We start from the raw sequence: 27485 nt of genomic DNA, 5'->3' as shown, positions 1-27485 counted from the left end.
TAGGTATTAGATAGTAAGAAATGTAGGCAAAAAGATTTTTTTCCACAATCACAGTTTATATAGAATGTTGAATACATGTTTTCCTTTTTAAGGGTGGCATTACACTGGCAGACACATGCTTGATGCGAGTGCTAACTAAGTAGATTAGTGCAAGTTTACGGAGTCTATTTCATGGCTCAATTACCCCGTGGGTAGGGCTGCATGAACGATTTTAGGATTGGTCAGATGGCCCTTCACTTACATTATTGTTTGCCCTATATTGCCTATTAAACAGGGAGATGTATGACCAGATAGGTATCTGGAAATCACACAACAAGAGCAAAAGGCTGGCAACCATTAGTAATGCACACCAATACCTGTACATGAGGTAATACATTGACTTTATTCACATAGACAAAAAAAAGGGGGGGAAACACTTAAAACCACATATGAATACACAGAGCATAGGAATGTAATCCTATGTCAACCCCCTAGCTCATCCTCAATAGCATACACGGTGAAAAACAGTACTGTACACATATAAATGAAAAAAGAACGCCAGGACCTCTGATAGTTAAGTAAATATAAATGGCCAACAATAGCCCAAAAGTAAAAATAAATGTGACAGCATAAATATAAAAGCTATGTACCTTATTCCAATAACACTAGAAACATTACCTGATAACAAATGTCCTAAAAATAATGGCACAATATATACTCAGGTACAGGCTCTGGCATGAAAATAACATGAAGATAAGTAAAGTGACAGGATAGTTTCACCGAGAGTTGGGGGGATTATTTTTTCCCACGCGATTCGCCACCCACTTCGGTGGCTTCCTCAGGAGTAACCATTGACTCCCCCCAATACCATATATATATATGCATGTAAATGATCTACACCTGTAAACCTACAGTAATTACCTCTAGTTAGCGAATCCAGCATGGCATGTGTTTGTTCCTCCACACGCAATACATAAACATTGTTCCACCAGAAGTGGGGCGGGTAAAGTTAGATGGAGATTGCCAGAAGTGTGGCAAAACTCATGTTGCTGATGCGCATGCGCTGAAAATACGGTGCCGCATCCATGGGCTTGCGTGCGCCCACATAATGTGCATCGCAATTGCTGCGCATGCGCATATCAAATAACATAACTCAGCAAATCCTCATCGCTATCCTATAATGCGCATGCGCTTACACTCAATGCAATACTAGCAATATAGATGTACATACATAAGATATATGCTCTATTCACTGCAACAATAATGCCCCTACTAGTGAAAAATTGAAAGAGAAACTAAGACAAAATTTGGAATAATTAATTCATAGTCCTGTGTATTGCGTGAGAGGAACACACAATCTAAAACCACATTCTTAAGAAGAAATCTATAAAGGATATGATGACTAACTTAATATAATTCAAATATTTAGCACATGAATGGAACCCCTTTAAATAATAGAGGATGCATCCCCTGGATGCGTCAAAAAGTTTCACCCATATACATTTATAACATAACATTCTCTCCTTCTGTCCAGTATTTTACATTTAGGAACAATAGAGTCCAGTCCAACAAATGTTTGGGTCTATACAATAGTCCTCAGGGAAGCCAAAATCCCTTTTCCCATAGGTAACTTTCCCTAGATCCTTTCCCAACACGTGTATGGCCCAATGGGTATCTGTTCGCAAGTGGGTCTGACTGCCGGGATCCCCTGGGGTCTCCAGAACGGGGCCCAGCTCTCAGAGAGAGCATGTGCTGTAGATGTCATTGCTCCATTCATTTCATTGGAGTACCAGACATGCTCAGGTGCTGTACCTGGGTAATTTTAGTGCTCCCATAAAAGTGAATGGAGAGCTGGGGCCAAGTTAAAGGGGTAGTCCAGTGGTGAAAAACTTATCCCCTATCCTAAGGATAGGGGATAAGTTTGAGATCGCGGGGGGTCCGACCGCTGGGGCCCCCTGCGATCTCTCTGTACGGGGCCCCGGCTCTCCGCCCAGATAGCGGGTGTCGACCCCCGCACGAGGCGGCGGCCGACACGCCCCCTCAATACATCTCAATGGCAGAGCCGGAGATTGCCGAAGGCAGCGCTTCGGCTCTGCCATAGAGTTGTATTGAGGGGGCGTGTCGGCCGCCCCCTTCCCGCGGGCTGTCAGGGCTCTGTACAGGAGATTGCAGGGGGCCCCAGCGGTCGGACCCCCCGCGATCTGCAACTTATCCCCCATCCTTAGGATAGGGGATAAGTTGCTCACCACTGAGTCACCACTGGACTACTCCTTTAAGGAGATTGTGGGGTCCCAGTGTTCAGGCCCCCCATGATTAGTCACTCATCCCCTATCCTGTGGTTAGAGCATAAGTTAATATTCACTGTACAACTCTTTTAAGGGCATCCAAAGCCTCAAAAATGATATCTTATTATATTTTTACATTTATTATATTTTTTTGTTACAAGACACAATTCTGTTGGCATATAGCCCCCCTACAGGGAGTTTAGAAGCCCACCTCATACAAATTAGACAGAGTGCACACCACGATTTGTGCCTCCAAGGCATAGATACCTTGGGAAACCGTCAAAATGGCATGCTGGATGAAGGGTAGTCAGTTAGTGACTATGTTCGGGTCCTTTTCCAAATGTATCCAAGTTTTATCATGTACTGAAAAGTGAGGCAATCCCTTTTTTTGTGTCTGAGCCCTTTGCCTGAAAAATAAGCTGACTGAAGCCTGTGCTTGTCTGAGCATGGATACATCTGCAATTTCCCGATGTATCTGCACCTCGGGGGCACAAATCATGGTGTAAACAAGCCCTAAGTTTTTGAGTTTGACATAAAAAGTGACTGCACTAGAGGGTGCTTGAGTTTACTTCATACTGCCACAATGTTATCATTTCAATTAGGTGAATGCAGGTGATGTGGAGTTGTGTATCAGAAAATAAAGCCCTGACCCCTCTTAACATATTTTAAGTCACTATTAAGCACAGAACTTTGTTTTTCAAGGTTGGATATTCATTTTGGGACATTGTTATCAACTATTTGTTTCTTGCCTTTTTAAGTAAACCTTACAATTGTTTGGGAAGAAGATAACACATGATCTTAAGAATGCCTTTTTTGTTTCGGAGCTTATTTCAGCTACTTCGTTCTTTTTAAGCACCCTCTTCTCGGTAAAACAACAGATTTTAGTCACTATAAATGGAACTGCTCAAGGGCATTGCTTCTAATTTAAGGAACATTGTCTGTGATGTTAACAGACGTGACAACAAATTTGCTATCAGTATGGTGTTAATAGTCTACGTGATACATGATGTCTGTATTGTTAATCTTAACGAACAAGATGGAACAATAGATCCAACGACAATTCAATTTACCAATGCTTGACTGGGCTGATTCACCTAATGACTCTCTGCTTAATTTGACCTTAAATAACCCACAGGAATCTCAATAGCAGCTGTTTTTTTTTTTCTTTTTTTTGCGCTAAGCCTTAAAATGTTCTATTATTTTCTTTCCTCAGAACTGCCAATGCAGATTATCAAACCGGCAACATTTATAAATACGGCACATTACCCTCTTTTACTTGTTGTGTAAGTATAACTTTGAGCTCTTTTCCAAATGTGGATTACTTCAATTTTTTTTTTTTTGCCTGATTTATTAGGAAGATCATTGGGGGTTGGGTAGATGAATTGCTACAGATTTAAGATTTGCTTTTGGGTGATTAGATAAAAGTAATAGCAAATAAATACCCCTGTTTCATTTTATTCAATTGTGTAAAAAGGATCATGGATGTCAATCAAAGCCAGGTTCCATTGTTGTTGACACAGACACATCCCACACCATTATTGAAGCATACAGAGGTTTATTGGAATGACATCATGCATTCTACTAAGGTCCATTCAACTACGGAATTTCTGTGCTGAAAAATTCCACTTAAAAAATTCCAGTACAATAGCCTCCCATTGATTTAAATGGGATTCTGCTGCACTATGCACACTGAAGAATTTCCGCAGTGGAATTTTTGCCATTGGAAACTACCGATTTCAAGCTCCGCTGAAATAATCAACACTTTCATTATTTTGGCAGAATTTCATGCCAAATCCATTGCTGTCAATGAAGACAGTGCATGTCCATGCAGTCGTAGTGCTGATTGATTTTTGTGCCATTCAAAATATCTGCCCGCAATAATATGAATGGACCCTTATGGAGTGGGTTGGGAAGGTGTTTTAATGTTTTCCAATGAGGCTGATAATGACATAAGAAAAAAAGTCACATGACTAGTCTCCCAATGATTTCATTCCAACGCTTGCCAGTCACACAGCTGGTCTCTACTTCTTGCCCCTTCTTGACACATGACATGTAATAGCTATAATCACTGGCTGTAACATGTCACTAATTTATTATTAAAGGAGTGCTGCATCGCTAGACACTTATCCCCTATCCGCAGAATAGGGGATAAGTGTCTGATCGCAGACGGGGTCAGACCGCTGGGACCCCCTACGATCTCCCGTACAGAGACCCGGCATTGCCGCAGTTCTGCGAGGCTAATGCGCGCTTCATTGACCTCACTGAGGTCGACTACATGATCCCCTCCATACAGCTCTATGGGAGAGGCGGTCATGCACGAACGCTGCATCTCAGCCTCTCCCATAGAGCTACTTGGCGGGGGCGTGTCAGTTGCGGCATCATACTGCGGCCGACGCGCCTCCTGCACGGGAGAGCTGTGGCAAAGCCGGGGCCCCATACAGTAGATCGCGGGGAGACCCAGTGTTCGGACCCCCCAGACCCCCCCCCCATCAGACACTTATCTCCTGCGGATAGGGGATCAGTGTCAAGCACTGCAGATCTCCTTTAAGTAATAAACTAAATCTAATAATTTCCCCAGAATAAAACAGTGTAATTAATATGACAGTCAAAAAACATGAGAGAACTTCTCTAAATTCTTCTTGGGATGTGTTGCGTGGATCAGGCCGTTAAACTCTAGTAATCAATAAATGGTCACTAGAGAGTGAAGAGGATTGCAATAGTTCCAGACAAGGAGTGGGGAGCATGTGATTATTTTTACAGCATGTCTCCAGGGCTGAGTGGCCAGGCAGGAGCTGTATGCCTGGCAGAACAGCAAAACCTAAAGCGAATCACAAAAAGACAGATTGATAAATTTTTTTTTTTTTTATTCTGATCGGATTTGGTTTGTTCAGTATTGATTCGTCCACCACTAGTCAACATATTAATGCCATGCATGACAATTATTCATATAATATAACAACATACATTTTATTATTTCCGTAGTATAATTCCCCTTTTTCTTTTTTAAACTGGGATATTATAGAAAACAGATCGCATTTGACCTGCATGACCATCCAAAAGACAGCAGATTTAAGAATTAGTGTATATCTATATTTTAGACTTAATAAAAGTCAAGCAGAGGTGACAGAAGTATGGCTGTATGTATAGACTGCCAACTCCTCAGAAGAAATAGTGATAGTGTCTAACCTGCCTGTTTAGATATGTATTTATGAAAGGAACCCTAAGGTCTAAATTATATTTAGAGATTGACATCAAACATAAATAAAAGAAATAGATGAGAGCTCCTTGTGTGGTTCTGGTTAATGGAATTTCTCAGTTCCTCATTGGATTTCTCCAGGAAGTTGATATTTTGTATTATTTTGTATTGTATTTTGACATTTGACTTTACCTGAACTCAGTGAAAAGTTACAATCACTCAGGGTAAGTGGATTTTTTTCTCAACTTTGAATATCCATCATTGGATGCATATTGAATGTTTCCGGACATAAACAAAGCTTACGAAGAAAGAAAAATAGCCATTCATTGTGGAATTGCTTGGTGAGAACCTGAATGAAAGTGCAAGCTGCAATTGTCATGAAGTTACCTAGGCTCATTTACTTCCAGTGCGCATTGGGGTGACACTCTAGTGGAATAGGAATGTTCTATTTTGTTTTGAATTGAAATGTTATCTATTAAATACACAATACTTGAATTACATCTTACTTTTGAACACTAATTGAAAAGCCAATGTTTTTCAGTGTAGTATTCAGCAGCTAATAAGTACTGGAAAAATTTAGATTTTTTTTTATTTAATAGAAGTAATTTACAAATCTGTTTACCAGTTGATAAAAAAAAGTATTCAACTGGAGTACCCCTTTAAATTAGAATTCTGGTTTCTGTGTGGATTCATTACTAATAAGAAGTGTATGGAGTAGGGCAAGGCCCAGGGTTGATACCATTAAATCCTTAGGAGCTTGGAGCAACCATCTCCCTGCTTACCATGGACTGTTTCATAGGTCACAAGCACTTTAAAGGGGGTACTCCGCTCCTAGACATCATATCCCCTATCAAAAGTATAGGGGATAAGATGTCTGATCGCGAGGGTCCCGACACTAGGGACAGGGCCATAATGTCACAAGCCTCCGCCCCGCATCGTCAGTCATCCAGCTCAATGCGAAGTTTGCTCCATGCAGCAGATGTCTGGGGTGCCGCGGGGCCCCTGCCGCTGGACCCCCACAATCAGATATCTTATCCCCTATCCTTTGGATAGGGGATATGATATCTAGGGGCCTTTGACCTTGGAGACTTAACCAGGGGCCAGGGGCCCCAGATCTCCCAGTGACCTACACAGTCACCTTCAGCTATATTGGTCATATCATAGGCCCCATCATAGCTCTTTAGCTGGGGCTGCAGCTGAATGATCTTTTCTATCAGATAAATTCCCATGCAGCAGATTTGTTGTAAAAATCTGTTCTGTACATCTGAATGGGATGGTTTTGGCTGTTAAAAAAAAATTCTAACTCTATACAGGTGTATGAGTTAAGAAACTTTATGCAACAAATCTGAAACATCTTATCTAGAGATGAGCGAATTTCTGAAAAATTTGATTCATCCGATTTGCCAAATTTTGCAAAAAAAAATCGGTACAGCTCGGTTTTAGGTAATGTCCCAGCAGCATAAGGAGACCATATAGTGGCTGAATGACACTGCCTGGAGGTAGCGGAAGCATGAGGAGACCATATAGTGGCTTAACGGCACAGCCTGGAGTTGGCGGCAGCATAAGGAGAACATATAGTGGCTGAATGAAACAGCGTGAAGGTGGCGGCAGCATGAGAAGACCATATAGTGGCTGAATGGCACAACCTGGAGTTGGCGGCAGCATGAAGAGAACATATAGTGGCTGAATGACACAGCGTGGAGGTGGCGGCAGCATGAGGAGATTATATGGTGGCTGAATGGCACAGCCTGGAGTTGGCAGGAGCATAAGGAGAACATATAGTGGCTGAATGACACAGCGTGGAGGTGGCGGCAGCATGAGAAGACCATATAGTGGCTGAATGGCACAGCCTAGAGTTGGCGGCAACATGAGGAGAACATATAGTGGCTGAATGACACAGCCTGGAGTTTGCGGCAGCTTAAGGAGAACATATAGCGGCTGAATGACAAAGTGTGGAGGTGGCGGCAGAATGAGAAGAACATACAGTGGCTGAATGACATAGCATGGAGGTGGTGGCAGCATGAGGAGAACATATAGAGGCTGAATGGCACAGCCTGGAGTTGGCGGCAACAGGAGGAGAACATATAGTGGCTGAATGGCACAGCCTGGAGTTGGCGGCAGCATGAGGAGAACATATAGTGGCTAAATGAGTAAGTGTGGAGCTGGCGGCAGCATGAGGAGAACATATAGTGGCTGAATGGCACAGCCTGGAGTTGGCGGCAGCAGGAGGAGGAGAACATATAGTGGCTGAATGGCACAGCCTGGAGTTGGCGGCAGCATGAGGAGAACATATAGTGACTGAATGACACAGCCTGGAGTTTGCGGCAGCAAGAGGAGACCATATAGTGGCTGAATAACACAGCCTGGAGGTGTCAAAAGCATGTTATAGACTATTTAGTGGCGGAATGGCACAGCCTGGAGTTGGCGGCAAGAGGAGACCATATAGTGGCTGAATGACACAGCGTGGAGGTGGCAGCAGCATGAGGAGAACATATAGTGGCTGAATGACACATCGTGGAGGTGGCGGCAGCATGAGTAGACCATATAGTGGCAGAATGGCACAGCCTGGAGTTGGCGGCAGCAGGAGGAGAACATATAGTGGCTGAATGACACAGCCTGGAGTTTGCGGCAGCTTAAGGAGAACATATAGCGGCTGAATGACAAAGCGTGGAGGTGGCGGCAGCATGAGAAGAACATACAGTGGCTGAATGACACAGCATGGAGGTGGTGGCAGCATAAGGAGAAAATATAGTGGCTGAATGGCACCGCCTGGAGTTGGCGCCAGCATGAGGAGAACATATAGTGGCTGAATGAGTAAGTGTGGAGGTAGCAGCAACATGAGGAGACCATATAGTGGCTGAATGGCACATCCTGGAGTTGGCGGCAGCATGAGGAGAACATATAGTGGTTGAATGACACAGCCTGGAGGTGGAAGCAGCAGGAGGAGAACATATAGTGGCTGAATGACATAGCCTGGAGGTGGCGGCAGCATGAGGAGACCATATGGTTTTAGGTAATGTCCCAGCAGCATAAGGAGACCATATAGTGACTGAATGACACTGCCTGGAGGTGGCGGAAGCATGAGGAGACCATATAGTGGCTTAACGGCACAGCCTGGAGTTGGCGGCAGCATAAGGAGAACATATAGTGGCTGAATGAAACAGCGTGGAGGTGGCAGCAGCATGAGAAGACCATATAGTGGCTGAATGGCACAACCTGGAGTTGGCGGCAGCATGAAGAGAACATATAGTGGCTGAATGACAGAGCGTGGAGGTGGCGGCAGCATGAGGAGATTATATGGTGGCTGAATGGCACAGCCTGGAGTTGGCAGGAGCATAAGGAGAACATATAGTGGCTGAATGGCACAGCCTGGAGTTGGCGGCAGCATGAGGAGAACATATAGTGACTGAATGACACAGCCTGGAGTTTGCGGCAGCAAGAGGAGACCATGTAGTGGCTGAATAACACAGCCTGGAGGTGTCAAAAGCATGTTATAGACTATTTAGTGGCGGAATGGCACAGCCTGGAGTTGGCGGCAGCAAGAGGAGACCACATAGTGGCTGAATGGCACAGCCTGGAGTTGGCGGCAGCAGGAGGAGAACATATAGTGGCTGAATGACACAGCCTGGAGTTTGCGTCAGCTTAAGGAGAACATATAGTGGCTGAATGACACAGCGTGGAGGTGTTGGCAGCATGAGAAGACCATATAGTGGCTGAATGGCACAGCCTGGAGTTGGTGGCAGCATGAGAAGAACATACAGTGGTTGAATGACATAGCATGGAGGTGGTAACAGCAAGAGGAGAACATACAGTGGCTGAATGGCACCGCCTGGAGTTGGCGGCAGCATGAGGAGAACATATAGTGGCTGAATGACACAGCGTGGAGGTGGCAGCAGCATGAGGAGAACATATAGTGGCTGAATGACACATCGTGGAGGTGGCGGCAGCATGAGTAGACCATATAGTGGCAGAATGGCACAGCCTGGAGTTGGCGGCAGCAGGAGGAGAACATATAGTGGCTGAATGACACAGCCTGGAGTTTGCGTCAGCTTAAGGAGAACATATAGTGGCTGAATGACACAGCGTGGAGGTGTTGGCAGCATGAGAAGACCATATAGTGGCTGAATGGCACAGCCTGGAGTTGGTGGCAGCATGAGAAGAACATACAGTGGTTGAATGACATAGCATGGAGGTGGTAACAGCAAGAGGAGAACATACAGTGGCTGAATGGCACCGCCTGGAGTTGGCGGCAGCATGAGGAGAACATATAGTGGCTGAATGACACAGCGTGGAGGTGGCAGCAGCATGAGGAGAACATATAGTGGCTGAATGACACATCGTGGAGGTGGCGGCAGCATGAGTAGACCATATAGTGGCAGAATGGCACAGCCTGGAGTTGGCGGCAGCAGGAGGAGAACATATAGTGGCTGAATGACACAGCCTGGAGTTTGCAGCAGCTTAAGGAGAACATATAGCGGCTGAATGACACAGCATGGAGGTGGTGGCAGCATAAGGAGAAAATATAGTGGCTGAATGGCACCGCCTGGAGTTGGCGCCAGCATGAGGAGAACATATAGTGGTTGAATGACACAGCCTGGAGGTGGAAGAAGCAGGAGGAGAACATATAGTGGCTGAATGACATAGCCTGGAGGTGGCGGCAGCATGAGGAGACCATATAGTGGCTGAATGGCACAGCCTGGACTTGGCGGCAGCATGAGAAGAACATATAGTGGCTGAATGGCACAGCCTGGAGTTCAGGGTGCATGGCTCAGCCTTCCTTGTCGCAGCTTAGACAAGATTTTCTTCCCGTTTTTGGTCACCATGGTTCCCATTTCCAGTATTCCTGGAGTAAGCCATGCTACTATTTCTTTAAGAATGACTTTTAGCAGTTCCTCCCCTGTGTGACTCCATTTACCAAGGCAAACCATGTGAAAAACAGCGTGACACTGAGACTTGTCCGCGCAGTGGAGGCTGAGGACACCGTGGAGGATGAGGAGGCGGAGTCGCACACTGTCACAGGACCAACAGCCTGAGTGCGTGGAGGAGGAAGCGGCGTGACCTGTCCAAGTTGGTGTTGTGGCTGTGCAGGAACCACATTCACCCAGTGGACCGTGAAGGACAAGTATTGTCCCTGACCATAGTTACAGCTCCAGACGTCAGCACTGCCGTGCACTTTGGTACTCACTGACAGGCTCAAGGACTGGTCCACCTTTTCTTCCACAAAATTGTGCAGGGCCGATACTGCCTTCCTCGCAAAGAAATGATGGCTTGGGACTCTCCACCTCGGCTCGGCACAAGCCATCAGTTCTATGAAAGGTGCAGAGTCCACCACTTGAAAAGGGAGGGACTGCAGCACCAGCAACTTGGACAGGAGCACATTCAGCTTATTTACCATTGGATTAGTGGGCGCATACTGTTGTCTCTTGGACATGGCTTCGCCGATGGATTGCTGGCAGCCGATAGATTGCTGGCAGAATCACTGACTAAAAGTAGGAGGAGCAGGAGCATCTGGAGTGACAGAAGGAGGGTTTGACACACAGCTCCCTTCGGCTGAGGTAGTGAAGCCTTGGCTGGCTGAAAGAGGGACTACTGGGTGATGCCGCAGGCTGGACCATCACATCGGAGCCACGGTTCTCCCAGGCTGCTTTTTGGTGGCGCACCATTATGGATGCAGGGCCGTGGTGCAAACATTGGGACACTGGCCACGCTTCACCTTCTGCAGACACATCTTGCATGTGGCTATGTTAACCTCCTCCGGATACTTGACTTTATCAGGAACAAAATGGTACAACACTTAGATGTATGTATGTGTTATGCACTTATGAGGGCAGAAAAATGTGCTACACTATGCTTAATAAAGTATGTGTACAACACCAGTCGGTGAGTACTTTTGGCTGTCCTTTCACAGTATCTAAGCCCTTAAGTCTTTATCAGGAACAAAATGGTACAACACTTAGATGTATGTATGTGGTATGCACGTATGAGGGCAGAAAAATGCGCTACAGTACGCTTAAAAAAGTTTGTGTACAACACCAGTTGCTGAGTATTTTTGGCTGTCCTTTTATAGTATCTAGACCCTTAAGACTTTATCAGGAACAAAATAGTACAACACTTAGATGTAGATATGTGGTATGCACTTATGCGGACAGAAAAATGCGCTACAGTACGCTTATAAAAGTTTTTGTGCACAATACCAGCAGTAGACACCAGTGCTGCAGCACACAGTCGCTTTGTACTACAGCCAAAATTGCACTCTCATTCTCACTCTCTTCCCTATCAGTGCTTCTAGTCAGGATTTGTGCTTGAGTTGAATCGCTGCTGTTCTTCTGTGCAACACACTGCTCTCTGATCCTCTCTATAATAGAACGCTGTAGACAGTGACTGGGAGGTGAATCGCTGCAGTAAGAATGCTTTTTTGCGGGGAAAAAAACTGCCCTCTGTCCAACAGAACACTGACTAGGAGGTAAATTGCTGCTGGAAAAAGCTTTTCTGTGTAACACACAGGGCTGTCTGTCCCTATCTATCCCTCTACAGTGTAAGGAGGAAGTGACTGGCCGTAATATGGCTGCCCATTATATAGGGCTGTGACATCACAAGGGTGACTGGCTGCTGATAGGCTGCATCCTGCATGTGATTCAGGGTCATCCTGCCTACCCTTGTTCCCGCCTTCCAAGGAATCCTTGCCCCATGTCCTCACATGTGGATCTGCCATTTTAGAAGCCCTGGAGCCTGGACCGCACTAAATGGAGTTTACTGGAGCATTTACCCGATAGAATCACGGCGATATTCGCATTTGTTGAAATCAAATTTTTCCTGAAATTTGGAACGAATACAGATTGGTCAGATTCGATTCACTCATCTCTAATCTCATCCTCATCTACAGTTCAATGCTCCATTGACAGTCTGTTTCATTAGCGTTCATGCACAGTTGTAACCCCCTTAAACTACATATTCTATACAGGATACTACATTTCTTTCTTAAACAATCCAACTCCATTTCATAAGACAAAACGATTCTAATTATTTATTATTTATGCATACAAGTTATATTTAATCGCTGTCATGTCAGAGTTTAAATTATTTCATGTCCAATACAAGCCAAATTCCTACCATTTTCCCCATCCAGTGACAGAACATCGCTCATGTAGTTGTTGTATTTGTTATTTTATTAGCTTTGTCCATATTTCGAGAATCTCATTTTCTGTTAGGTTTCTGTGTGCCCAGAAGTTAGGAACAAGTAGCCAATTTGCTATGGGTAATAAATCATTAGCCTGGATAGGATTGGAGCTTCTGGTGCTGAGTTTGCAGTTTGCATACTTTGCAGTGAACGCTTATTCAGATCTCATTAAGCCCTTGGCTGCTGTATAACAAGCATATACAATACCCAGTTATCTCAGTACATAATAGTGATACCACCTGCTGTGCCTAATGCATATAATGAAGCATTTTATGTAAAATATATATCTATAGTAAACCATTACTAACGCTACCAATTATAGCGTAATATATTAAAAAAGCTACAATTATTATCCTCAGAGCTCTCGTACTGAGTCTCCGGCATGGAAACCCCTGCATTAGCAAAATGGTTTATTTATGTGAAGAATAACAGCATTTTTTATTGAGGCGCTATGATCGGCGTAACATAAAAGCAAACCAACACTCATTTGTATCGCTTTCCCCCTTAATCGCCTTTTCCTGCCTAGAAATTTAATTTCATATTGAGAATAATGTTTTAGTAATAATATAAAATAGAACTGTGTGTTATAAATAATGGTCTTCATATTTTTGATGACTCTTTGTGGACCAATTCTACCACAACATGGAAGTCATGTTCAAATCGTGCATCTCTCTGGGCTTTAAGCTGCTAGAAATAAAGGGCTTACACTGGACACTGATGAAAGCTAGAAAGAGGCATGTTTTCCAAATTAATCTAAGTTATATATATATATATATATATATATATATATATATATATATATATATATATATATATATATAAAACTTGTGTGCAGATTGCCTGCAGCCTTTTGGATGCGCATGTTTTTCACCCTTAAAGGGGTACTCCACTGGAAAACATTATATATATTTTTTTGTTTAAATCAACTTGTGCCAGAAAGTAAACAGATTTATAAATTACTTCTATTTAAAAATCTTAATCCTTCCAGTACTTATCAGATGCTGTATGCTCCACAGGAAGTTCTTTTCTTTTTCAATTTCTTTTCTGTCTGAGCACAGTGCTCTCTGCTGAAACCTCTGTCCATTTTAGGAACTGTCCAGAGTAGGAGAAAATCCCCATAGCAAACCTCTCCTGCTCTGGACAGTTCCTAAAATGGACAGAGATGTCAGTAGAGAGCACTGTGGTCAGACAGAAAGGAAGTTTAAAAAGAAAAGAACTTCCTCTGTAGTATACAGTAGATGATAAGTACTGGAAGGATTAAGATTTTTAATTAGAAGTAATTTACAAATCTGTTTAACTTTCTGGCACCAGTTGATTAAAAAAAAGAATGTTTTCCAGCAGAGTATCCCTTTAAAATAGTTGCACCTGCCCATTAAAGTGATTGTCTCAATCAGAACAGTCAACCCCCTCTTGCTATAACGTGTCTATGTGTTTTATATCCTGGAGGCAGGAGGCAAAGCAGTGCCAGACCCTCCTGCCCATTTATTTCGTAAAGCACAGATAGGCAATGTTTACACAATGTTTCCAGATGATATTTTAAGCTGTAAAAAAAATTGTCCAATTCAGCTGGAAAAAAAATGACAGCCTTTTTGCATGAAAAGACTGGGGGGAAAACTATTTGAAAAATGGCTGTGTTTCAGCTCATAATGAGACAAAAAAAAGCATATCAATTAGTTTTATGCCCACAAAAATGACAGCTGTAAAATTAATGTGTGGGGCAATAATGGGCATTTTACTATTTAAAGAATGGCTGATTTTGGGTTAATGGGTAAAATGCATTGTGTGAACATGACCTTACTGATTATATTAATTATTGATCGTTGTGATTACTGATTGTACCTGTTACTGATCATACTTATTACTCATCTTGCTGATTATTGTTGGTATTGATTTTTGATCATGCTGGTTATTGATCTACTTATTGCTGATCTTAGTAATAATCATGCTAATTACTGATCATACTGATTACTGATTTTCCTGATTACTGATCATGTTGATTACTGATCATGCTGAACATTGATCATACGGATTACTGATCATGTTAATTACTAATCTACTTATTAATGATCTTAATAATTACTGACCTACCTATTAATGATCATGCTAATTACTGATCTACTTATTAATGGTCAAGCTAATAACTGATGTACTTATTAATAATCGTGCTACTTACTGATTGTACTGATTACTGATCATACTGATTACTGATCATACTAATTACTGACCATGCTGATTACTGACCATACTGATTACTGATCATACTTATTACTGATCATACTGATTACTGATCATGCTGGTTACTAATTGACGATCATGTGCTCATTCCTGTAACTGATCATGGAAAGAACGATACAAAAATTCACAGCTGCACAGTCTTATAAGTCTCTTGTTTGCACTGATCAGTATGCAGGGATGCTAAATTAGATGAGCACAGGGCACAACATCCCTATCCCTTACCCTTCATTAGGATCTTTTCCCCACTCGTGTTTGAGCTTGATGTCATATTTAAACTCTACTATATAACTATACTGTATATGTATTGTACCTTTTTATGGATCACCAATTCAGTAAATAATAGACTTTATTTTCATCAGAGAAGAACTTATTCTGAACGTATTTGTTGTCTAAACCTGGGCATGTCTGTTCATCTTATTTACACAACACACAGCATAATCCAAACACATCCCCTCTCTACAGTTCTTGACGTGTGTTCCTTGCATTTCAGCCTATACTAAACGCCCATCCCTTCTTTCCCATAGTGACGGTAGTCCTGGAAGTCAGAGCGTCTCAGAAAGGTTTGAAGTCAATTGGATAACAGCGTTGGTCAGCTCGTTCAGTGTTATAGTTGTAAAGTTTGATGGACGTGGAAGTGGCTTTCAAGGGACAAAGCTTTTACACGAAGTAAGGAAAGAGTTGGGAATTTTACAAGAAAAAGACCAGTTATCTGCTCTGGGGTATGTATAGGTGACATCACTTCTGTATTTCTGACATTATTAATTTAGAAATAAGCTGACACTTCACTGTGTGTTGCAGAATGTGGAATGACCTATCACTGTTGCCCATGCAGTTTAGATCCTGATTTCTGTAGGTCCAGATCAATTAATGATTACATTATGTATATTCAAAGTAAGAATATTTGAGAGCCTATAACTGATGTTTATGGCTTTTAGCCAGGTCACCTCTTTTAGAACTACATTGGAATGTCGTTAGTTAAAGTGGCTGTCCATAGAAAAAAACCATGGAACTGTAAAACATAAACAACCTGTAGTCACCTGCCACTGATCCCCCACGGTGTCATTCTGCCATTGCCGCTTTTGCTGCTCAGAGCTTCCTGTTCTGTGTCCCGACACATAGGAAATGCCTGATCAACCAATCACCAACTAATGGCTGAGGTGGGTCACAAAGTTGTGGCCATTTATTGGCTGTGAAGGAATTTCTTGTGTGTCAGGACAGAGAACAGGAAGCACAGGGAGGCAGGACTAGTACAGGCGGGGGGGGGGGGGGGGATCAGCAGAAGGTGAGTACAGGTTTTTCATGTTTTACTGCCCCCCTAAGCAATAACCATTAAAAAAAATATTTCTCTGAACAACCTTTTAAAGGGGTACTCCGATTGAAAGCATTTTTTTTCCAAATCAACTTTACAGATTTGTAAATTACTTCTATTACAAAATCTTAATCCTTCAGTACTTCTCAGCTGCTGTATGCTCCAGAGGAAATTGAGTAGTTTTCATCTGTCTGACCACAGTGCTCTCTGCTGACACCTCTGTCCATGTCAGGAACTGTCCAGAGCAGGATTGGTTTGCTATGGGGATTTGCCTCTACTCTGAATAATTCCTGACATGGACAGAGGTGTCATCAGAGAGCACTGTGGTCAGACAGAAAAAAAAACTACTAAATTTTCTGTGGAGCATACAGCAGATGATAAGCACTGGAAGGATTAATATTTTTTAATAGAAGTAATTTACAAATCTGTTTAACTTTTTGGCACCAGTTGATTTGAAAAAAAAAATGTTTTCCATCAGAGTACCCCTTTAAAAGATTGTTCAGAGAAAGTTTTTTATGGTTATTGCTTAGGGTGGCAGTAAAACATAAAAAACCTGTACTCACCTGCTGCCGATATATCTGCCAACGTGTGTCTGCTATTTTAATAAATATGTCCTTTTTGCATGAAATGATCTGGATTGTACGCTGTTGTTATTATTTTTATTATTTTCCTTTGCCATTTCTCTATTTCAGGTCAATATTAACTCAACAATACATAGATAAGACAAGGGTCGGCGTTTTTGGAAAGGTGAGGTTTCATTATTATATTATACTTAGATATTGTTATTTAAAGGAGATATCCAGTGCTGAAAAACGTATCCCCTATCCTAAGGATAGGTGATAAGTTTCAGATCGCGGGGGGTCCGACCGCTGGGGCAGGTGTCATCAGAGAGCACTCGCTGCTCTATACAAAGCAAACACTGGGGGCCCCGTTGTTAAGATTACAGGGGGCCAGCAGTCAAACAAACGGCACTGACACTTAACTCCCATCATGTGGATAGAGAATTAGTGTTAAACCTTGTAATTCAATCCAAACCCCAGGGCCGCTTCGGTAAAAGAAACCCTATATGCACAAGCGAATATTTCGCGAATATATTGATGAAAATTCGTCCTATGTTGGTGAAATTCGCATATTCACTATGTTTGTTCACTTTTTTTCCATGCGAAAATTCGCATGGAAAATTTGTATAAAAATTTGCATGTGAAAAAAAATAATATTCGTCATTATGAATATATATAGCACTATATTCTAAATATTTGCGAAATCGCGAAGTGCCGATATTAGCAATAAAAATTTGCATTCTGAATATTCGTGTTCAACACTAATCCTGACATGGACAGAGGTGGCAGCAGAGAGCACTGTGGTCAGACAGAAATAAACTACTCAACTTCCTGTGGAGCATACAGCAGCTGATAAGTACTGAAAGGGTTAAGATTTTTTTTAACCTCCTGAGCGGTATTCCCGAGCATGACTCGGGGTTAATTTTCCCTGCCAGGATCGGTAACCCCGAGTCACGCTCGGGGTAGAATTGCAGAGTTCCCGGCCGGGCTGCACGATATATCGCAAAAGCAATGCGATATAGCGATGCGGCCCCCCGGGAAAACATGCGATTATCTGCTCTGGTCGGCTCCCGTTACGGGGGCCGGCCAGAGCAGGTAAAGAAAAATACTAAAAGTCAGTGTTTCCCTACCAGGGGGCCTCCAGCTGTTGCAAAACTACAACTCTCAGCATGCCCGAACAGCCAAAGGCTGTCCGGGCATGCTGGGAGTAGTAGTTTCACAACAGCTGGAGGCCCCCTGGTAGAAAAACACTGAGCTAAGTGTAAAGGGAAGAAGTAGTAAAATAAAAAAACCTTTTGCTCACCTAGTCCCGGTCCCTGCAGATGCCGTTCCCCTCCGTGCGGTCCGGGGTGTCCTCTCTTCACTATTCATCTTCTAGGACCTTTCCCTTTTCAGCCAATCACAGGCCGCAGTGGTGTAAAGCCTGTGATTGGCTGAAGGGGAAAGGGCTTGTTCTGCAGCAAATACACTAGGTTTGAAATCTGCCGGCAATCCCAGTGTATGTTACTGCAGGACAAGGTGACAAGGGGGGGGGATGAATGTGACAAAGGGGGGAATGTGACAGGGGGGGGGATGTGACAGGAGGGGGGAATGTGACAGGGGGGGAATGTGACAGGGGGGAATGTGACTGGGGGGAATGTGACGGGGGGAATGTGACAAGGGGGGAAGGTGACAAGGGGGGAATGTGACAAGGGGGGAAGGTGACAAGGGGGGGAATGTGACTGGGGGGGGGAATGTGACAGGGGGGATGTGACAGGGGGGGAGGGAAATGTGACATGAAGGGGGGATGTGACAGGGGGGAGGGGAATGTGACATGAAGGGGGGATGTGACAAGGGGGGAAGAATGTGACAAGGAGGGGGGAAAATGTGACAAGGAGGGGGGAGAATGTGACAAGGAGGGGGGAGAATGTGACAAGGAGGGGGGAGAATGTGACAAGGAGGGGGGAGAATGTGACAAGGAGGGGGGAGAATGTGACGGGGGATGTGACAAGGGAGAGGGGAATGTGACGGGGGAGATGTGAAATGGGCGGAGGGAGATGTGAAATTCAGTTAAAAAAAATTGTACTGCTTTTGGTATACATTTCCAGACAGAATCATACCGCCAGGGAGGTTAAGAAAAATTTTTAGTGCCACATATGGGTTATTTACGTAGTCTGTAAAAATTCTTACACAATTATTTTGTGCCTTATTCTATTTTAACACAACATTAATTTTAAAATTTAGTGGGTACGCCAGCATGTGCGTGTCCTAAAATTAACAAGATGTGCAGTGTGTATTTTCAACCTTAGTTATATAATTAATTTTTTCTATCATTAACATTAACATTAATGTAGTAGCTTTGTTTCATGATGCAGAACAGTTGTTAAAGTGGGCGTTAATGTCCTTTTCTGCGGACGTATGCAGTTTCTGTAAGCCAGGTTGGACCTGGAATACATGTGCAACTTTTAAATGAAGATGCAATTTTTTTTCAGCACAAATAGCGACTATCGCATTTGATAAATACATGACCACTGCAAAGTAAAAAAAAAAAAAAAATACTACATGAGCAGATTTCAGAAATGTGCTCTGGAATAAGCAAAAATCAAAAAGTCGCAGCATGTATAGAAAAGTCGCACATGCGCAAGTAAGTGCGACTTTTTTACTCACAAAAAATCTACTACGGAGCTTGATAAATCTCCTTCTTAAACTTTGCATTATCCAAGTTACCTGTGCAAGATGATTTTGGCCTTTCAAAGCTGGCCATATACATTAGATTTATGTTGGCCAAACCCAACTATTTTGGTGGAGCCAGCCTGCCATCTAATCTGTATGAGGGCCTCCAGGCATGTTCCCAATTGCAAGTGTCATGTGAGAGAAGGTTTAGGAAGTTGGATTTTAACATCTGGCAACAGCTTGCTCCTATCTTTCCTTTCAGATCACATGCATGCTCAACCGTGCTGAGTGTGCATGTGTTATTGGCTGTCAGCTGTTTACTGAGATAAGTATTTGGCTGACAGCTTTCTAATTTGTCTAGCCAGCCTAATTAAGTTATCCCCTATCCCCAAGCGTGTGTGAGGTGGATGGCATGCATTCCTTTAATTTCTATGGGAATGCCGAAAAGAGCAGAGTTTTGTATTCAGACACACAACCTACCACACACGCTCCTCACTGAGAGCCATTCCAAAGATCGCAGGGGGTCCCAGCAGTCAGACCCACTGCAATCAGCTACCTATCCCCTATCCTGTGGATAGGGGATAAGTTAATTTTGGCTGGAGTTATCCTTTAATGCATTATGCATGTCCATAATGGATGGCCTCCTTGGTTATAACCACTAAAGGCCAGATGACTTCATAGGAGGACCCCTTTAGATGCAGTTCTGTACCACTGATGCATTCATAAAGTATCAGTTGTGACATATTTGCTTTTTTCCAAGTATTTGCTGGCAAATTCAAAAATAAAGTTTGATACAAAACATTTCGGCAAATGACAGAAGTTGCTCGTAAGACAAAGAGGTTAATTAAAATTCTTAATGTATATGACCCCATTTTTATTTTTACCAACGCTCGCTTCCTGCAGGCCAAGGATTCATACACTGTGCGCGGCACAATGACTTTTTTTTGTGCATTGTAATGATTTACAAAACACAATTATCAACAAATATTTTATTGATGAATGGATTATTTCAATGCAGTTTCCATCAGCACGGCTCCCATTATTTGTGCTCCGATACTATAAAGCCTATTAAATTACATTTATAATTAGGTAAGAACATGATTACTATGCGATCTCAGTGTTTTCTGAATATTTCCTCTAAAGATAAAACACATTATTTTGTCCCAGCCATAATTGGCAGATTCTAATTTACAATTTCTGATGAATCCTTGGAATCAGATTATGTTTAATGATGTAAATCTACAATTATGTTCACCTTTCGCTCGCTCACCACTCACAGTCTGACTTGTTAAATATTCATAGTTTTTAGGTTTGGATGAGTTCGGAGTTAAAACTAATTCAACTTTTATTGACAAGAGGTTTTAGTGGGTATTAGAACAAGATTTCTCACTTATTGTACATAAAACATTGCAGAGATTTATTTGGGTATTTTAGATGAGACAAAATCTGTTTTGTGATATTAATGCACAGCCGTGTCTGATATTCTTATTTCAGATTACCTCAATTTATTTATTTTTATTGTCTGAGTGGATTTTCTGTATCAGGCATATAAACATTTATTCCATTTATAAAAATATGAGGAAAATAGAAAAGGCTGCACTCACCACGTTACTTCATCTGTGCTTTATTGTGATACAAAATGAGGGAAACATATAGCGGTTGCTTCCACAGGGATGAGCGACATATGTTTCGCGCACTCAGCTCATCATCTGGCTCATACAGTTTACCCTGCAACCTTATATAACACTCCAAAATATGCTCACCTGTCCGGTAATTGTGGTTCCGGGGCTCGCTTCCATCCACCGCTCCATGCTGTGTCCCCGTTAGACACGGCGCTGAGTCGATCATGTTACGTCATCTGGCTCATGTGATCGCACAGCTCGCCCCACGGCTCAAGACAATCCTCCTCCATATGGCAATGCCGGCATTACTGATGTGCTGAACACGTGACGCTAGGTGCTAGGCAACCGGCGGGACACCATCAAGTCCGACGGTCGCATACACTGGGGGGGAATAAACAGAATGCGAGTCCGGCAGAACGAATACCACATACCTAGAGTGAGGGAGTTGCATGGGACAAACATATACTTATACACACTAATACTCAGTGAGGAGTAAACCAACAAAGGTTTAGTGGATATAGGACTATAAATACTATAAAAATATATACAAAATGCTGGTAATAGATAAAATATTCTTATTAGAAGGGAAGAAAAGTTAATAATAAGGCCAGATAGAAGGAGGTAGCATACTTGTATTTAAAGGAACACGGACATGTCTGTTTTATTATTAAGATCTGGAGGGCCCATTGCATTTGTCTTCAGTATCCATTTTGCTTCTCGTTGGAGTAGCAACGTTTTCCTATCGCCCGTGCTATGTGGATTATATTCTATTTCCAACCCTGCAAATTTTAGGACATCAGGGTTACCCCCATGTTCTTTTCTGACATGTTCGATTAGACGTGGGGATCCAATGCCCGGCGGATCGACTTAGGATGCTCTCGCACCCTAACATTGAGACAACAAATCATCTTACCTATATAGTATAATCCGCATGGGCATAGGATTGCATACACCACTTATTTGCTTCTACATGTAATGAAACTCCTGATCATACATTCAGTACCTCCCGGTCTGAGATATTTGGCTTCTGAATTTAATTTACATTGAGTGCATTGCCTGTACTTGTAATTACCTTAAGGGGAGGCACTTTCTAGCCATGTTGCAGATATTGTTCTAAATTGATTGCTTCCCAGGACACTTCCTAGTGTTTTATTTCTACGATAACTGAATAATGGATGCTGCCATGCTATTTCTTCCAGGTCGGGTTCACTTTCGATGACACACCAACGTTTGCATACAGCGTTTTGTATGACAGTATCCATATTTTTTTCTACGCTTTTCTTTCAACAACTCGTTTCTATCTAAAGATTTAGCTTTTTCATAGGCTTTGTGAATCAATTTTGGAGGATAACCCCGTGCATCTCAAATGATGCGTCCTTGCTATTAATTCTTCTAATGCGAACAAACTGGCCATAGGGGATAGCCTTTTTTACATCGGGGGGTTGGAAACTCTGGTAGTGAAGGAGGGAGTTGGTGGCAGTGATTTTCCTTTAATTTGATGTTGTAATCTTATTTTCCACAACTCCCACCTTCACATCCAGAAACTCCATACTCTGCTCTCCGTACACATAAGTAAAACCCATCAAAAAGTCATCGTTGTCCTTAAAATACTCAACAAATTGTTTGAATTCTAGTTCCTCTCCTTTGCAAACGACAAATAAGTCCTCCATATACTGGAGAAAAGTGTCAATATACTTTGTGAATTGGTTCCGGGCAGAAAAAAAAATTCTCAAAAATGTGTTCCATTTATATTGAGCACTATGAGCTTTAAAAGAGATTTGTTTACTAGTTGTTTATTAGTTTAAACTAATTAGCATGATATGTAAAAATTAAAAGAATATATGAGGTCAACTTAGTTCATTTGAAATCTTCAGGAAGTCAAGGGAATACAATGAAATTTAAAGAGGTTGTATCATACAGGCAGCCCCTAACTTTATGCCCTACTAGGTTTTTCGTGCCATATACTTTTTCAGGATGCCCCTGTACTGAATAGAATATCTGGCTACAGTTAAAGAGGTATTACAGTTAGGAAAAACTTATCCCCTATCAACAGTGCATAAGTGTCTAATCGTGGGGGATGCTGGGACTACACGAAGAATGTCCATCATGTGAACTCAGCTTTAAGGTCCACCAACAACGAAATGTTATCTGGGATAAAACTTTTTTTGGCATGCTGCCCAGAATTCTGGTATGTAAAAAAAAAAAAAAAACTGAAGTTTCCTCTCACCGCTCCCCCGGTGTCTTCGGTATCCTACTCCTGGCCTGTTGGAATCATCACACTGGGGCTCAGCTAATCATGATGTCCTGCCTCTGCAGGTGATAGGCTAAGCTGTAGTGTGACATATCAGACCCTGGCACTAGGAAGAAGACTGGTGGCTAAATACATCACACTGCCACTCAGCCTATCATTGGCTGAGGAGAGACATTGCTGCTGCCAGCGATTAGCTGAGCCTGAGTGTAATGCATTAACCACAAGAAACAGAAAGAGGACAGCAGTGGAGGCCGGGAACAGGATACCGGAGGTGCCTGGGGTGCGGTAGAGGGCAAGTCCAGTTTTCTTTTTTTACATGCCAGAAAAAGTTGTATCCTATAGTAGTCCTTTAAAGCTAGCTTTATTTAAAAAAAAAAACTCTAGTGGGGATGCTTCCCTTTTCTTTGGAATATTTAAAGGGTTGTACCAATTGGACATCCCCTTCTTAGAATGAAGCTGCCCCCAGCATCAGCTGAGTGGGTCCTACTTTTATAACTATTAGTGACCAGCTGATATTGCCACCAAAAGCTATAAGTGTATAGGGAAGACCTGTCAGTCAAGCCCAACTCCACCCCATGGCCATTGACTGGTCTCTGCTTATTCATGTATAGGTGAAGGCCTGTCACTCAAGCCTAGCAGAGCAGGGACTCATTTTTGGTTCATCTTTAAAACTGTGATTTCTCTAAATCGCGGCAGCATTTTAGAGTAAATCATAACTCTGTGACTGTGATCCTTTAATCCACATATGCAGGAGGATACGGAAAGGTTTTTATACGTTTGCTTTTCCTGTACTGGGCTACTTTTAATCAACTAATAAACGACAAGTACAATCTCTGTTTTAAAGAAAATAGTTATAACTTCCTGAATGTCTATAGGGTCACTATTTAAAAAGGCTGCAATAGAAGTGATCCTGTAAAATTAGAATTAGATCTTTAAAGTGTGGTCAATCGTATCTACGGCAATACAAGTGATCCTTTAAAACAACTAGATCTTATTAAAGGGGTACTCCACTGCCCCAGTGTCTGGAAAATTTTGGGCCGAATGCAGGGTGTGGGTTACAGGGGGTCGTGATGTCATGACCACGCCCCCTCGGGACGTCACACCACACCCCCTCAATGCAAGTCTATGGGAGGGGGTGTGGCAGCCACAGGCTTGCACTGAGTGGGCACGGATTGACGTCACAAGGGGGCATGGCCACTGCGTCATGACCCCCGCAGCCCGCAACCAGCATTCAGAACAAAGTGTTCCAGATGCTGGGGAAGTGGAGTACCCCTTTAAGTTTGGCCAACCGTATCTACTGCTATAGAAGTTGCTGTTCAGCAGCCTGACTTGAAGATTTTATACTCATATAAGTCAAGAACTGCCCGTCATCATCATCAAAACCCCTTGTTATGTAAAATGGAATGAATTTCAGCCCTAGTACATAATTGTTCTACACTTGTGATAAAAGTTATTTAATAAAATATAAAAATAATTATATAGAAATAACATAATACATAATTGTGATGGGTGATATGTTTTATTTGCATTTTAATTTTATAATTGATATTATATTATTAATTTGCTATTAGATGTTAATTTAATGTTCATATGCTACAAGGTTCTCAGACTATTTTTTTCTCTTTCTCTTGATCCCCTTCTGGCACTGTCAAAGTTTATGGGAGAATGGCCACTGAGTCTATTTGTAATTTGCATTTTGACTATCAATACTGTTCCTAAACCTTTAGGATCAATTGTGATAGTTTGATAAGGTTTATAAATCTTTTCTTATTGTAAAGGAATATGGAGGATACTTGAGCACACGTCTCCTGACATCCATGGCAGATGATCTTTTTGCGTGTGGGGCAGCTCTTTCTCCAATAACAGATTTTAAACTATATGGTAAGCGTTATGCATTTTCTAAAACTTCAATACATTTTTGTGGGTAAGAATAGTGCAGCATGCAATGCTATCCTTGCCATCAAACATTATCGAATTCAAATGGACCTCATTAAAGGGGTTCTCCGGGAAGAAGAAAAGGTCCCACTTGTTCTGCTTCCCAGTGCTTACTTCCCCCCCCATCTCAGAACTACACCTTCTGAGGAGAGAGGTGGCATATGCCAGTCAATAGCTTGCAGGATGTTGTCCATGTTGCACCCCACAAGCGATCATCATGACTGGAACCAGCCTCCTCTCTTCTCAGAAGGTATCATTTTGAAGAGAAGGGAAGGGGCACAGGTAAGCACCATAGGATCATTTTGGCTCCCTGAAAAACCCCTTTAGGGTAGGGTCACATGTGTCGTACTTTGCTGCATATTTTCTGAAGCTAATTTTGCTAGCCGTTGACTTCAGTGAGTAGGAAAATATGCAGCAGCAAATATGCAGCAAAATACGGAGTGTGTGACCCTACCTCTAGGGTCAGTTAAAGCATGCATATTTTCTGCTTCAGATTTGCTACTTAATGAAGTCAATGGACAGAAAAATCTGCTATGCTAAATCTGCAGCAGATTTGCAGCAGAAAATATGCACATGTAAACTGACCCTTGGGGAGTATTCACACGTACAGTATCCTGTGCATATTTGATGCACAGGAAATGAAGCTGCAGAGTTTAATGTAAACTTAATGGTTAAACACAGCTTCAAATCTCAAGCTTTATATCCTGTGCTTTAAATATGTGCAGGATACTGTACGTTTGAATAGACCCTTAAAGTCAATGGCCCACATGTCTGAAACATAAACTTATCTCATTTGTCCATTGCAACCAATCATAGCTCCGCTTTATTTTCTATTTTAAAATATTTAAGCAAACTTTCAATACTCAGACCAGAGACCATTGCGCAGTGCCAAGAACCAGAAACGTATTGCAGTTAACAATGCAGAGTCCCATCTTCTTAGTTGTACACAGGATGTTTTAAAGATGCACTCATAAATGTTTGTGGTTCTATCTACAATACAAATGTTGGATACCTGCCTGAATACAAGTATATATCAGTATATTTGTATTGCCCACTGTTAAAGTGTACCTGTTGCTTTAACACACTTTTGACCCATCCTATATACGTTAAATATTTTTCTACGTATTCAGACCCCTAACTAAGGACAGTAATCATTAATGCAATAGACACATTGGGGGATATTTATCAAAGTTGTCTATGTCCCGCATCAATATAGACCAAACTACAGAGGGTTAGTCTGGTTTATTGTGCGCCTAATTTATCAAAAGTCACAAGGCTCTTGATAAATTCTGCGCACAGATTTTGTGATCTATGCATTAGACTATATTTAAACCTGCTCCAACATGGTCTGACATTTCAGCGTACCTTCAGCCGATGCGACTTGTCGCTGAAATGTCGCTTTTGATAAATTCAGCACCAATGCATTTTCCAACGCATTTCCTTCTAAAATAGACTGGAATGCATCATGTTCTAAAAATCCTCTAGAGCAAAAGTCGCAAAAAAGTCACACATATTTAGACTGCGACTTTCTGTGCGACAAATTTAGGCAGGAAAAACCAGTCTAAATCCTTTGATAAATATCCCCCATAGTGACTGTCATTGCAAAGTCCTAGCAATGATAATATTGTTTCACATTTTGTCTCATCTGCGGCCATCTACCTAGAAGATCATAGTCTCGGGTATAAAAAAAGAGGAAAGAGAATGCAACAATATACTTGCAACAATATATCAATAATATTTCATCTTGTTTCATTTTATTCTATTTGGGATATTTACTTGAATTATTTTTTTTTAATCTTATTGGACATGGATTGTAGCTTAAACACATTTTCTCTTTTAAAGCATCTGCTTTTTCGGAAAGGTATTTGGGACTGCATACCATTGACAATGGAGCATATGGGGCGTATGAGGTAGGTATATTTCAGATATAACTTGAATGTGTTATCCATCTATTACTGTACTCAAGTTTCCCAGGCACTGACCCCAGACTCTAACATGCCTTTCAAGCCCTCTGCATGTGGCTTTCTAGCTGCTTTTACTGGGGATGTAAAGGCTGTGTTCCCCTATAGGGCCTATGCACATTACTGTATTTTCGGCAGGGGATTCTGTAGCTGCAGCCTCCCATTGTCTTTAATGGGATCCTGTTACTCTGTGTACATGGTTGAATTTATTCATGGAAAAAGAATAAACATGTTCGTTCTTCCAGTGGAATTCCAGAACTGCATTTTTGTCAATGGACAGCGCATGTCTGTGCGGTCATAGTGCCAATTCATTCTGAAAACGC

At 42.1% G+C, this 27485-nt stretch overlaps 1 protein-coding gene across 3 annotated transcripts in view; it reads left to right on the top strand.

The window, feature by feature from the left end:
• The window catches only part of DPP6 (dipeptidyl peptidase like 6), a 1248955-nt gene that overhangs the window by 1208768 nt on the left and 12702 nt on the right, over positions 1-27485 (top strand). For all 3 annotated transcript variants that reach the window (XM_056519599.1, XM_056519600.1, XM_056519601.1), the window contains exons 19-23: positions 3478-3547; positions 15397-15591; positions 16874-16928; positions 25045-25147; positions 27044-27111. In XM_056519599.1, the coding sequence (XP_056375574.1) occupies positions 3478-3547; positions 15397-15591; positions 16874-16928; positions 25045-25147; positions 27044-27111 (491 nt within the window). The remainder of the gene's footprint in view (positions 1-3477; positions 3548-15396; positions 15592-16873; positions 16929-25044; positions 25148-27043; positions 27112-27485) is intronic.

Source organism: Hyla sarda, chromosome 5 (assembly GCF_029499605.1).
Source record: "Hyla sarda isolate aHylSar1 chromosome 5, aHylSar1.hap1, whole genome shotgun sequence".
Taxonomy (NCBI): Eukaryota; Metazoa; Chordata; class Amphibia; order Anura; family Hylidae; genus Hyla; species Hyla sarda.
This window is presented reverse-complemented; position numbering and strand designations above follow the sequence as displayed.